Source organism: Enhydra lutris, unplaced genomic scaffold (assembly GCF_002288905.1).
Source record: "Enhydra lutris kenyoni isolate GAN:26980312 unplaced genomic scaffold, ASM228890v2 scaffoldscaffold87, whole genome shotgun sequence".
NCBI classification, from domain to species: domain Eukaryota; kingdom Metazoa; phylum Chordata; class Mammalia; order Carnivora; family Mustelidae; genus Enhydra; species Enhydra lutris.
Window position 1 is genome coordinate 3,877,261 of NW_019154171.1, and position 14,546 is coordinate 3,891,806.

The following is a 14,546-nucleotide window of genomic DNA, read 5'->3' on the forward strand; positions in this document are numbered from 1 at the left end:
GTATTGTACACCTGAAACTAATATACACTGTCTGTTAACTAACTGGAATTTAAATATAAACTTTCTAAAAAAGATAGTAAGCCATAGCTCCTCTTCTCTTGTAATTTTGATTATGAGTGGCAGATAAGGTGTCCCTAAAGGGATCTGGTTATGGAAGGAGTCTCTTCATTTCTTTCCTGTTTTCTATATTGTTTTGTTCTTTTTCTTTTTTTCTCTTGTCCTCCTTTTTCTTTCTTTTTCTCTGCTTTAATCATAGGCAGGGAAAAGTACACATCTTGCTATATTGATTTGCAGAGGAGAAAGTGAGCAGGCCATGTGCTTAGATGGAAATGTCACAGAAAGTAAAGAACATAGACTCTAAATTAAGAGTTGGGAAATTTTTTCTGTAAAGGGCCAGGTGGGATTTATTTTAGGATTTGCAAGCCGTAGAGTCTCTTCAAACTACTCAACTCTGCTTTTGTAATGCGAAAACAGCCATAGACAATAATTAAATTAATGATCTTGGTTATGTTTTAATAAGAATTTTGGTCACTGAATTTGATCTTCATATAATTTTGCATATCACAAAATATTTTTTTCTGATTTTGTCAACCATTTAAAATTATGAAAACCATTTTTATCTTGGGGGCTATAAAAACCAGGTGCAGGATAGATTTGGCCCATAAGCTAAGATTTGGTGACTCCTACTATATAGGGATTAACCCTGTACAACTTACTTATTTATAAAAAGATCATTTATGTACATATTCCCAACATAGAGGCCTTCTATATGCTCTAAATTAGATGGGGATACAGAATTGTACAGAGATAATTCAGGGTATCATTGGTGTGAGTAAAGAAGAAAAAATGTTTAATATAATTGATTCTGCTGATAACGTGGAAGTTCTGGCATGGCCTCTTTTCAGTCCTGTCTCACCTGTGTAGCTACTATTTCTAGGTCTTGGGCAGAGAAGTGGACTGAATAGAGGGGGCCTGCTTTCTTCTGTCTGATATTAAATCTCCTCTTAGTGGTTTTAAAACCCAGGTTTGAGTCAAGCCTGGGCTCAAATCTCTTACTAGATTTGTAACTTGTTATGTAACTGCTCTGAGCATCAGCACAATGATGGTTTATATAGCTAATTCATAAACTTAGATCTTAGTAATAATCATAACAGTAATAGCAGCGAACTCATCGTGGTGCTTACTAGATGCCAGGCAGTGTTCTTACTGTTTTATATACATTAACTCATTTAATTCTCTCACACCCATGATAATTGTTAATGTATACCATTACTTTAATGATGAAGAATCAGAGACACAGAAATGTTAAGTAACTCATTTACAGTTACATAGTTACAAGTGGCAGAGCCAACATGTGAAGTTGGGGAGCCTGGCTTCAGAGTGCAAGCTCTTAACTGGTAGGGCTTACAGCCTTTCCAGAGTGGGAACATCTATAGCACATTGGTTCTCAAGAAATTACAGATACATTAACTTTACAGAATGTTGTGGTATTTTTTCCTTAAAAAATTTGGTTATACTTATGAGGTAGTGGATATGCATAAATATGAGATTCAAATTTTTGATTTTTCAGGGTTTTGCTTTTTTTTTTTGATTACATATTATTTATGGGGAATTTTTTTTTCCTAAAGGAGTTTTTAGTACTACTGTTGTTAAGAATTATTTTGAAATCAGTCACTTTCTGTGAGACAATGTAGTGGAAATGACTTAGACTCCAGAGCCGAAAGACCCCTGACTCCTGTTCTTGTCCTGATTCTGCATTTTCCTTCATGTGATCTTGAGTACTTGATTTTATTTCAGTTCTGTCTCCTTTAGCTGTGAACTGAAGGTAATCCTCATCATGGGATTCAAATGAGATAACCTACACCAGAGTGCATAGTATGTTACCAGACACTCATCAATCACTAGTACTGTGTTTGCCTATCTCTTATGTAGAATAACCTAAACTTTAGAACTGAAAGGTGGGAAAACTGAGACTCAGAGAATTACTTGTTTAGGATCTTACAGGTTTTTAGAGGCAGAAGGAGCGGTCATGTAACTCAGATCTGCTAATTTCTCAGTCTTGTCCTATTTTTGCTGTTCACACTCCTTTATGGATTACACACAGAAGCATTAGGTAATATGACTCGGTTTTGGGGAAGTTTTTCTTAGGACAAAACCTGATATTCTTATTAAGAAAATAACTAGTGTTTGGTATTTTGAATTTTGATAATTAATCATTAAAAACTTATACAGACAATTTAGTAAGCTTTGAGGCTATTCAAAAATTATGTATTTGTATATATATCAAACTAGTATTTGGTATTTTGAATTATAATTAATCATTAAAAAGTCATATGGACAATTTAATAAGTCTTGAGGCTATTCAAATCAAAATGTTAATACATTTTTCCATATATTTTTAGACTTTTTAAGACATTATAATTTTAAAACTTTGATATATGTTCATAATTTTCCTACAGAGTAGAAATACATTCCATTTACATTTTCTTAGGGAAAGCTACTGTATTTCTGGAGAAGATGGTATTATTAATCTCCCATTCTTTAATAAATGATAGCAACATATGGTATATATAAATCTTCTAGGTTCTGTATTTCTTTCTTTACATGTTGTTACTTTACTGTTTTGCATGGTGATATATCTGGAATAATCTTTAATTTTCAGAAATTGGATTGTTTGTAGGTACGTGTAATAAAATAGGTGATGCCCATGCAGTTTTTAAGTGTGTTTTGTAGGGTTTTTTTTCTCTCTCTCTTTGCATGCATGGGTTTGCATGGAACATTTGAAAAATAGAAGCATCAGAATGAATTGAATGTTTTTGAATTACAGTTGACCCTTGAACAACATAGGTTTGAATTGTGCGGGTATATATATACCCGCACAAATATATATATATTTTTTACATGTTGATAAATCCGGACAGTACTATAAATGTATTTTGTCTTCCTTAAGATTTTATAAATATTTTCTTTTCTCTAGCTCACTTTAATGTAAGAATATAGTATATAATACATATAACATATGAAAGTGTTAATTGCCTTTTTATGTTATTGGTAAGGTTTCTGGTCAGTAGTAGGGTATTTGAAGTTAAGTTATAGGGGAATCTAAGGTTATATGCAGATTTCAACTGTGCAAGGGGGTTGTACCCCTGATGCTAACATTGTTCAAGGGTTAATTGTGCTAGTCTTTGTCACTTACCTTGATAATTTAGAGACAAAGTTCTACTTTTGAGACAAAAGTCTTATCTACTGCTCATTTGCCTTCTTGTTCAGTTTCTCATGATTAACAAGATATAGCCCACAATTAACAAGATGTGAACTCTTTTGCCATTTGCCATTTAGTCTTACATGTTAGTAAGATAATTGTGGAACATTTAGAGAGTCAAATAATTTTTTTTAATAGTTTCGATTTTTTGTAGTTTTTATTCCCATGCATGTGAATTTCAAACCAAAAGGAATAGCTATGAATTATGTTTCTTTGGATCCAGTAGATTACTTTTTTTAAGTTACGGTAATCTCACATTATCAGACAGTAGAAGCATAGATCTTAGAGTTGAATAAACCGTAGAGGTAGATACTGTAGCTTGGCTTCTTGCTTGATGAAATAATCTCTTCTTCAGTATCTTTGCAAGCTCTGCTAGAACAGCCAGTTAAGAACGTGAATCTACATATTTTAGGTTCTCGTTGTAGTAGTGAAACAAGACTTTGCCCTAAGGGAACTTAAAATATTCCATGTTTCTATGACATGGCATTAATGAGCAAGTTCAGTGACATGTTTTAGGTTCAGCATTATATGCTCAGAATCATTTTCTTGTAGTATAACACAGCTTTGGATATTTCATTTATAAGTTTATTTTTATATCTCTCATGGTAGATAATTGGGAGGAAAAAAAAGTTTCCAGTTAGAAGTTCTGTGTTAACTATAAATCAAGTATTTACAAACTATTAAAATAGTAATTACATAAACGGAAGTTGGATTGATACTTTTAACTAGACTCTCATATTCTTAAATGTTAGTTTTTTAAAATGATTAAATACTAAAAGTCTTGGCCATAAACCTTGTGACTTTCATTTGTTCTGCTAAATAATTGAAGCACATACACCATCAAACAAGTTTTTTTCTCCCTTTTTTTAAACCAAAGAAAAGCACATTTTATTTCAGCAGTGATTTTGATGAACCTGTTACAGTTGACTGTTTGGAGCCAGTGAACCCCAGGTTCCTCCCACCACACTCACCTGCTCATTCATACTCACCACACAGAGATCCCTCCAAATTGAATTGATTGGCACTGTTTGCCATTCTCTTGGTTGGCTATGAAATCCATCCTCTTTTCCTGCTGCCCCAAGCAGCATCCTCCGTTTGTTCAGGGCTTTTGTTAATACTGAACAAAGCATTGGGCTTTCAGAACCCAAGAAAGAAGCCAAGTCTCTTTTTTACCATCTTTAAGACCATTCCCCCCCCCCCCTTTTAAAAAATGGTCAATAAAATACCTTTTGCAGAATTCCCCCCAGAGAACCAGGGAATCCTTTCCACTCTCAGCTATTCTGGGTCAGTGGCCCTCCATGCCAACCTGCTACCCTACTCCTACCCCAGCCCTTTTATAATAGGACAGATGTTGAACAAGGACTGTCCTTCCACAGAAGGAAGGAAAATTTGTGTCTTAAGTTGTTGTGATTTAGAGTCAAAAGAGGGTTGGACTGAGTTAGGAAGCAGAACAGAGAGTCTTTCTGACTCTTTTAGCGTAGAAGTGTGTGCCTGCCATGGAGGGATGGATCTTTAAGGCTTGTTTGTTCCTGCCTTGAATGTTCCACAAGCATCAAACTTTTCCTACTACCATGTGCAGGAACTCATGGTCACAGACTCCATGTCTCTGGGAAGCTCCAGAACTAAGTTTGGTCCCTGGTTTTTATTCATCTTGCTAGGCTTCCTGTCTGGATTTGCCTGAAGAGTTTGGATAAAACATGGCAGGTTGGGCAGTCCTCCCTGTCCTTCCTATTCTAGCCCAAAGCATTTCCTACCCATTTTCTACAGTCCCAGAACATAAAACTGTTACTGAGGCAGGCAGGCAGCTGGGCTTTATGGGCAAGAGGAGGACCTTTGCTACATTGCTGTCAGCTATGGGGAGTCCCAGGTAAAGGCCTTTGACAGCTGGAATTAGAGCTGTCACAGACAAATGGCCACCTCTGGGTCTTTATGCATGAAGATTATGTAAAAGTTTTTATTAAAAAGTATATATATGTATGTGTGTGTGTGTGTGTGTGTGTGTGTGTGTGTGTGTGTGTGTATGACCTAGATTGTTTTCCTCTTTTTCTGAAGCTACTTTCTTAAAAACAATGAATAAAATGTTTATAGAATTTCTGCTAAAAAAAAAAAAAGAGGTATCTTAGGCAGTATTTTATCAAACATTTCACTGGTTAAAAGTTGTATATAAACAGTGAATCTCCATGTTCTTCACCTCATCTTAATATGCAGATTTATTACTTTATTGCTTGACTAACTTGCCTTGCTTTAAGATCCCTTGAGCTTTTTACATGGGAGCTATACTAATCTTAATCACTGTGCTTATCGTTTGAATGTTTGCTACAGGAAGCGAGCAGCTGCAAAGCATCTAATAGAACGCTACTACCACCAGTTAACTGAGGGCTGTGGAAATGAGGCCTGCACGAATGAATTTTGTGCTTCCTGTCCAACTTTTCTTCGTATGGATAACAATGCAGCAGCTATTAAAGCCCTCGAGCTTTATAAGATTAATGCAAAACTCTGTGATCCTCATCCCTCCAAGAAAGGAGCCAGCTCAGCTTACCTTGAAAACTCGAAAGGTGCCCCTAACAATTCCTGCTCTGACATAAAAATGAACAAGAAGGAAGGACAAGGAGCAAGAGATGATTTTAGAGGTAAGATGTTCTATTTTTAATTGAGAGTTTTTGACTGAAACCTGGATTGGAGATTTAAATAAAATGTGTGACATTTTTGTTTGTTTTGTCTAATTGTGTGGACGTTAGGACATGATAGTACAGTGGTATTTATTTACCACTCTATTACTTATTGCGATAAAGGACAGAACTAATAATTGAAGTAACGGTTTAAGAACACTTTAGTGTTCTAATGGTCCCTAAATAGAAGCAGATTATATTCCAAAAGTTCCTTTGTTAATGGATTCCTTTGTTAATGGAAGTTTTTGAACATTTTCCACTAGGAAAAATATAATAAGTGGTAATCTCTTAAACTAGACCACAAAATCTAACTAAATTATCAAATAGCTGGACTGAATATGTGGAATGAGTTGTGGAACCCTAGAACTGTGAGGTGAAAGAAGCAGAAAGAAGTGTTGGCATTCTTTTCCATTTCTGAGGGCAAAGCAAAATTTTGTAGCCGTTGAGAAATAATTCAGTTTTTCTTTCTAATATTCTTCACATATCCTGCTCAGATTCTTCTAGGCATTTGGCACACACATGCTGCCAAGAATCGTCACCACCTACCAGTGGCAGTCTTCACCTAAGCCCTTGTTTTCTAAATGATCCTGCATTTCAGGATCATTTTTTAAAAATTTTTAAAAAAAAATTTTTAAATCTTTAAATCCAAGCTTTCTTTTCCTCAGTTACTAATCAGTGTTAGTAACAAGGTAATTGAATTTCTGAATAATTTGACAGGGCTCAGCCCTACCAGAGGTTATTATATTTTAAAAGGGGAAGGTTTTTGTGGAAGACATGTATAAGTTGGAGAACAGCTCTGAAGTTTTCAGTAGCATGATTTAAATGCAGATTTAATTTAATTGGTGACATGGAATTTTCTTGTATTTTTTACTTTAACCTCACAGTAAAAGGTGTTTTCATAACTTGGTAACTTTACACAGCTTCAAAAGGTGTGCTTGTTAACATGATCTAGCTCATACACTGTAGATAAGTAGGTTAATGTTGTCAGTATGTGTAACAGGGAAGTTGCAGAAACTCCATTATACACATTTCTCTAGCAAGTGTGCATCACAGAGTAACAGTTACTAAATGTAGAATGCGCTGGTGCAGTTAAATGCAGTCTGCAGTAGGGGATTATAGTACAGGGTGGATGGACACATCTTTTTGCTATGTGCTTCATCATAGGTGCTTATTGAGTGGTTATTCCGAGTCTTTGTTTCCTATTTTTACTCAAGTCTGTGTAATTTAGCAGTCCTTTATACTTTATTCCAATATGCTACTCTGTCCTCCTACTCCCTTTTTTCTCTTAACTTTCTATTTACTGTAGTATTTTTTTCTACTAGGAATTACAAATGCATTAACTACACTAGTACTTTCATTTTTATTGTTAATTATATTTGTTGGTTCTCTTTACAAAATTCTATATGTATTGTTTAGTGTGCCCCAAATTCTGTTTTTGCATAAAAATTTTAAGTGTAAAATTTTGTAGATTAAGTTTATTTTCAGGAACATACATATATTACAAAATATACAGATATCCCATATAGGAATGTTTCTTCATTTAATATTTTCTCAGTAGAACATCTCTTTTTATTGATAAACATTGTGAATATTTGTATCTAGTGTTTTTTAAACTAATTTTTGTCTGAAAAATTCAGTTCAATATTTTAAACAAAACACTATCTAGGGAAAGTATTGATACATTTTATATGGAATTAATAGAATGTCAGAATCACTTGAAGGTTTTCTGAACAACATGTCAACAAAGGGTGTCTGGGTCTAGAGTGTCGCTGTCCGGTAAGATACAGCATGTGATTCATGAAAAATAACTTTTTGTTATTAAGTTTATGATTTGGTGATTTAGGAAACAGTATTTTATGTCCAACAAGATGGTTACTTTATAATAGTTATTTACTCTACTTTGGTTACATTTTAGGAAATGGGGGGTTTTTCATTTTCTTGTAAGAAGGTGTTACAATTTTTTTCCAGTTAAAATAATGGGAAATAAGCTCCCAGTTAGCAGTTTCACACTTTTTGGAAAGAGATTACTGATGTTTAGCAGAAGATGTCCTCTGAAAGTAGAGCAGTCCTATGAAACTTTCATGAGCCAAAATGGCATACGCAGCGAAGAAGCAATTATCATTAATTTATACAGAAAACATTTTGAGGTTCCCTTATCCAAAAAATAGCCTCTCTTAGGTTTTTCTGATACCTTAGGACACATCTTACTAATGGATGTACAAAATGAATTGAGATAAACACAGACGCCCACAGACACAGTTCAAAGCTATGGTGACTTGAGGCTGAGATGCTGAGTGTAATTCTTGGGGAAGGGGATGTCAGTGCTGCTCTTGCTCCTCAGAGTATGTTTTGCCTCTGTAATGGCTTCCAGTAAAACAAACACTAAACGCTTTTTTGCTTTTTAACTTTCTTACTATAAGTGAGGTTGCCTAGTGGGAACTTTCGAAAAGCAGGGATATCTACATATCGTAATAGAACAGATCTAAAGATTAACTCTTAAAGAGTTAAAGCCCATAAAAGAAACTACAGGTGTTGACAGTCTGGTAGCAGGGGCCGAAGATCAGATTCACGGTGTGGTAAACTGTTACTTTTGTGGTTGAACTTTTATAGTTGTTCATTTAATGATCATTTGCATGTATCTTATCTTTGTGAAACAAATATTAAAAGAGGTAGAAATTTTATTGAGAAATTTTATATGTTGTACAGTACATGTATAGGAGTCCATTTGTCACAATGAAGATTAAATTACCTCTGTGCCTCTAAAATTATCCTCTGCTTCAATTAAGTATTTGTTGACAGGCCTGCCACTTCCTTGGTATATTTAGACTTTTATTATAGTGTACTATATTTTAGAAATATAATCTCCATAAAATTAATAGACAAAATATATCATTTTTTCTCTTTCCTGTAAAATAATGTATCTGAATAGTTTATTCAAAATGCAGAGACTATTTGGGGTGCTCCGTTTTTATTTCTTCCACAATTTGATGGTGTTTTTTATTGGCTTGTATAGTACTGCCTTATGGAAAATGGTCTTGGAAATATTAGTAAACATTGCTTTTTACTTTTTAATTTGAAGGACAGTATTTTATAATTTGTAGAGACATGTATAGCTTATGCTTAAATAATTTGAAGATGTTATTAGCTTATTTGATATATTAATAAAAAATTAGGCGATTCTGTTGCACTCATAATATGAGTTAATCATGTTTGACCCCGTTTATCAGGAAAATAAACCTTCAGAAGTGCATCAGTGGACTTCCACTTAGGTAATTGGCAGACCTGTGCCACATGTCATCCCCCAGGTGCAAATGAGGATTAGAATACTAGTGTTTAGTTTTTATAGTTTCTGTTATATGATGGCATGTCAGAGAAGAGGGGTGAATAGATTTGGAGTTTGCCAGCCTACAGTGTCTGTCCAGGTATATTAGAGAGTTAGAGGAAGACCAGAGTTTCATAAGATCACCTTTTAGATACTGAATGATTAATAATTCTAATTTGGAGTTATAAATAATCTCAGTATAAAATATAAGTTGCCGTATTCGTGTGAACTAAATTAGGATAACTCAGGACACAAAACTCTGGGGGTACTATCCAGCATTGAATGTAGACATCTTTATATCAGTTGAAAATTATGTCCTTTGGTCGATCATTAATGGTTTCATTTCCTTTTAGTAATTGGTTAGTCTTAGCTGTTGACCAACATTTGAATACTTTGAGCAATAGCAGATATGTGTGATAGTCCTTAGGGATCACAAAAAGCACACATGTACATATAAGTAACATGGAACTTTAAAGTGTTTTTAATTATCTTTGCTCAGAGCATTCATTCTTCCTTTAGCTTTTAGAATAGGTTATACAGTTGATTTGTAAAGTGAAATTCAATTATCTAATGTTTAAAGGATATTTTTACTTTTTTTTAATGAGGTTGTTTGACTATAGGGTCAGAATGTTTTTATTTCTATATTTTCATGTGAAATGTAATCATTTATGTTCTTATTTGAATATTAAAACAGTTTATTTTATCCCCAGTTGCCTGATATTCATGCAAGTCATAAGAGAAAAATAGTGTTGTTGAGGTATATTTCTTAGCTTTGGTAAGGTGAAATTTTGTGATTATTTAGCTTATCTCAGATTATAAGTGAGAAAATGAAAGGTGGGGTTTTGTTTTTGTTTTTCTTTTGAGAATAGATCATGAGAGTGAGTACATCAGAGCTAAGTTAATTTTAACTTTTAAAATGTTGGATTTTTTCCTTCTTTTTTTAAATTGAAACTCATGGTAAGTACCAGGGAGTTTATTATTTGAGGTATTGAATCTGTGAGTTGTCAATTGTATGATGTCTCCAAGCATTGAGATCTATTACTCTAGGAGTTGGAATGTTTTACATGGTTTTCCTCTTCAATCACTGTATTCAGTGCTTTCTGTGAAAGAGTTAAATGTTATGAAAGCTCATATGAAACTGATGAAATAAATTAACATTTGAGTAAAAGATGACAACTTGGAGTTTTAGAAAACAGCATGTTAAAATTCTTTTTTGTGTGTGTGAGTAAGCAAAGCATAAGAGGGAACACACATGGAGTTTTCCTTTTTTGTTCTAATGTGTTTCATTCAGTGGCATTCCCTTTTGGGAGTGGAATGCTTATGCATTCCATAATCTCCAAACTTAACTCTTCATTCCTTTCAAGGGGATGTATGTATAGATTTATATTTTGTTGTTGAAGAGAATTAGTGCCATATGTTTATCTGGTTTTTGTTTGAAAGAGTATTCTCTGGCAAATATAAAAAGAGCAAATATAAAAGTACTTAAAAAAGTGATAATGGAGGTCTAAGCTACTATTTAGAGACAGATGTGAGAGGGAAGTAAAATGCATACCAGCAAACTGCTATAGACTCTTTCATCCCTGTAGTAGTCCCTCCTTCCAGAGATTTTTATCTCAAAAAATCCTTGAAATGTTCTTTTCATTCTTATTTCTTCTGTGATTTCATTGGAATTTCAACTTGTTAACATTAGTATAACTCTGAAAATGTGTAATAAATTGATATTTGGTCTAGCCTTTCATTGCCTCCTGTCATTTTTGCCTCTTACAAAGGGTTGTTTCTTGATCATGCAATTTCATGGATGTTATAGAAAAACATAATAAAATTCCCTTGGATTTGAATAATACAGACTGCAAAAATAATGGTTATGATGGTAATGCAGTCTGCAAAAAAACTGATCAGCTCATCTGACCTATACAATTTTTAGCACCAGAAAAGTACCAAGAAGGATTAATAAGCATAATTTAGACAGTCTGCTGGTATTTTAAAGTCTTTGACGGCAAGGTGGGGAAAGGTGAAAAGCTTCTTTCTATATTAGTAAGGATCAACTAGACTGCAATATTAAGTATATACCAGAAAAAGCACTAGCTTATTAAACAAAGTGGAAATTTATTTCTAGGTCCTCTAATAGCCTGATATTCTAGTTGGCAAAGTTCCACATCACATAATCATTCAGAAATGCTGCTGAAGTGTCATTGTAAATCTTCAGCACATGGCTTCCTAAGCATCCTGGGAACGTCCTCCCATTTAGCCAGAAGGAAAAGCCTTGGCCTGAAAGTAGCACTTAACCTCAAAAACCTGGGAAAGCTGGGAGATACGATCCAATTCTGCCCAGAAAGGAGAAGAAAAAGATTTTGGTGACTACATAGTAATCTGTTTTCACTTGTCTGCTTCTAAGTTGCCTTCTACCGCTCAATTTTTTATTACTCTTGTCACTATTTCCTGTTTATTCCAACCTGATTCCTGGCTACAGATGGCATTGTTTGTCAGCTTGAGATCTTATGAGAAATGGCGTAGTAATTTTTCTCAATCACCCATGGAATGACCACCCTGGGAAAAACTGAAAAGACTCAGAAGGAACCAGTTTGATTTTAAGATACAACTTAGACAAGGGCTGTTTCCCAAAGAGGATGCTCAAAGAATCTTTCTTGACTTTGCCTCAGTCTTTTGGGAAGAGTGAAATAAGAAAGAAGCCTCTCAGAAGAATGTGTTTCTGCTCTAAAATAAGATTGTAAGAGGTGTATTGTGATGAATCAAATCAACACATGATTGTCTTGGTTCATATTTATAAGTTAAAGCTGCATGTTAATTTCCACTGTGATTGTGAAAGAGTTTGAGCTCATTAAAAGCTACATATTATTGAAAGAATGTACAAAGAATGGGTGAGGTTGTTGGCTCTTATAGTAGTTCATTAACAAAAATAAGTAAATCTGTTTTGTTTGTTGAATCTAAGTATTAGAAATGTTTTAAAAGAGTTGTAAGTCATAAATGATATTGAGTACAATACTATTTTACTTTGCACTAGAACTTAAGACAAGTTAAACATACTTATAAAAATAAATGTTCTCCTTTTTCTCTCTAATTTTTTTAGATGTGACTTACCTAACAGAAGAGACGGTATATGAAATTCTTGAATTATGTAGAGAGAGAGAGGATTATTCCCCTTTGATCCGTGTTATTGGAAGAGTTTTTTCTAGTGCTGAGGCATTGGTACAGAGCTTTCGGAAAGTCAAACAACACACCAAGGAAGAACTTAAATCTCTTCAAGGAAAGGATGAAGACAAAGATGAAGATGAAAAGGAAAAAGCTGCATGTTCTGCTGCTGCTATGGAAGAAGATTCAGAGGCATCTTCTTCAAGGATAAGTGATAGTTCACAAGGCGATAACAACTTACAAAAATTAGGCCCTGATGATGTGTCTGTGGATATTGAGGCCATTAGAAGGGTCTACACCAGATTACTCTCTAATGAAAAAATAGAAACTGCTTTTCTCAATGCACTTGTGTATTTGTCACCTAATGTGGAATGTGACTTGACGTATCACAATGTATACTCTCGAGATCCTAATTATCTGAATTTATTCATTATTGTAATGGAGAATAGAAATCTCCACAGTCCTGAATATCTGGAAATGGCTTTGCCTTTATTTTGCAAAGCAATGAGTAAGCTACCCCTCGCAGCGCAAGGAAAATTGGTTAGACTGTGGTCTAAATACAGTGCAGACCAGATTCGTAGAATGATGGAAACATTTCAGCAACTTATTACTTACAAAGTCATAAGCAATGAATTTAACAGTCGGAATCTAGTGAATGATGATGATGCTATTGTTGCTGCTTCAAAGTGCTTGAAAATGGTTTACTATGCAAATGTAGTGGGTGGGGAAGTGGACACAAATCATAATGAAGAAGATGATGAAGAGCCCATCCCTGAGTCCAGTGAATTGACACTTCAGGAGCTTTTGGGAGAGGAAAGAAGAAACAAGAAAGGTCCTCGAGTGGACCCCCTGGAAACTGAACTTGGTGTTAAAACTCTGGATTGTCGAAAACCACTTATCCCTTTTGAAGAGTTTATTAATGAACCACTGAATGATGTTCTAGAAATGGATAAAGATTATACTTTTTTCAAAGTAGAAACAGAGAACAAATTCTCTTTCATGACATGTCCCTTTATATTGAATGCTGTCACAAAGAATTTGGGATTATATTATGACAATAGAATTCGCATGTACAGTGAACGAAGAATCACTGTTCTCTACAGCTTAGTTCAAGGACAGCAGTTGAATCCGTATTTGAGACTCAAAGTCAGACGTGACCATATCATAGATGATGCACTTGTCCGGGTAAGTTGGGCTTATGCTTAAAAATTAGTACTAGAATAAATACCTAATATTGGGGAGATTGTAATACAGTTCAGTGCATTCACTTGAAAAAAATACGGCATTATATGGTATAGGAATATATGGATGTTTTTGTATTATAAGTTGTAAATATTATTCTTTTGTTCCTGTCCAAATTTAAAGTATTGGTTGTCTCGAATAATGATCACTCTCTATTTGAAAACGAATAGATTTTCCAAATATGGACAAATAACTCCAAAAATTTCTTCTCTATTCAGAAGACAAGTGGATGTTGGGAAAGGACCAAAGCACAGGAACAAGGGGGATGTGGAGATACCCACTAATACGTATGAATGTCAAATCTTAACTGGGAAGAGTGAAACAATAAAATCATACCATGAAATAATAAGTAGTATCCAGAAATTCCATGATGTAAAATTTAGAGTTATGTTATCGTGAAGGTGAAGTGATCTGGGCAGTTTGGTGCGTGCTGCTAGTAAGAGTTCCTGCTGGATCACTCAGAATGCCTCGTATAGCACTGCCTTATTGTGATATTTTCTTACCACTTAAGTATCTTGGAGTTGGTTGAAACTCCAGGAATCTTGATTAATGGTGCTTTTTATCATCAACCCAATCCAGGGAGATTGAGCTGGGAGAATATTAGGAACTCAAATACCCACCTTCCAACTTCCTGTTTCTCCAGATTGCCTTTTGTTAATTGCTTGCCTCCACAAAAAGTAAGAATTTTAGTGCCCCCATTTAAGAATGCAGGCCTGGGAGAAGACAAAAACCAATTGCCAATCAAGTACCAAAATTTTCATTTGTCATAGGGTGCTTTATCACAGGTTATTTTTGTGTGTGTGTGTGTTTTTTTTTTAAAGTTTTACTTTTAAGTAATCTCTACACCCAACATAGGGTTAGAACTCAAAACCCCAAGATGAAGAGTCTCATGCTGTACTAG

At 34.5% G+C, this 14,546-nt stretch overlaps 1 protein-coding gene across 3 annotated transcripts in view; it reads left to right on the forward strand.

Annotated features, from left to right (window-relative positions):
• LOC111161912 (ubiquitin protein ligase E3A) overlaps window positions 1-14,546 on the forward strand; it is a 91,160-nt gene that overhangs the window by 46,406 nt on the left and 30,208 nt on the right. For all 3 annotated transcript variants that reach the window (XM_022525985.1, XM_022525986.1, XM_022525984.1), the window contains 2 exons: window positions 5,585-5,892; window positions 12,342-13,588. In XM_022525985.1, the coding sequence (XP_022381693.1) occupies window positions 5,585-5,892; window positions 12,342-13,588 (1,555 nt within the window). The remainder of the gene's footprint in view (window positions 1-5,584; window positions 5,893-12,341; window positions 13,589-14,546) is intronic.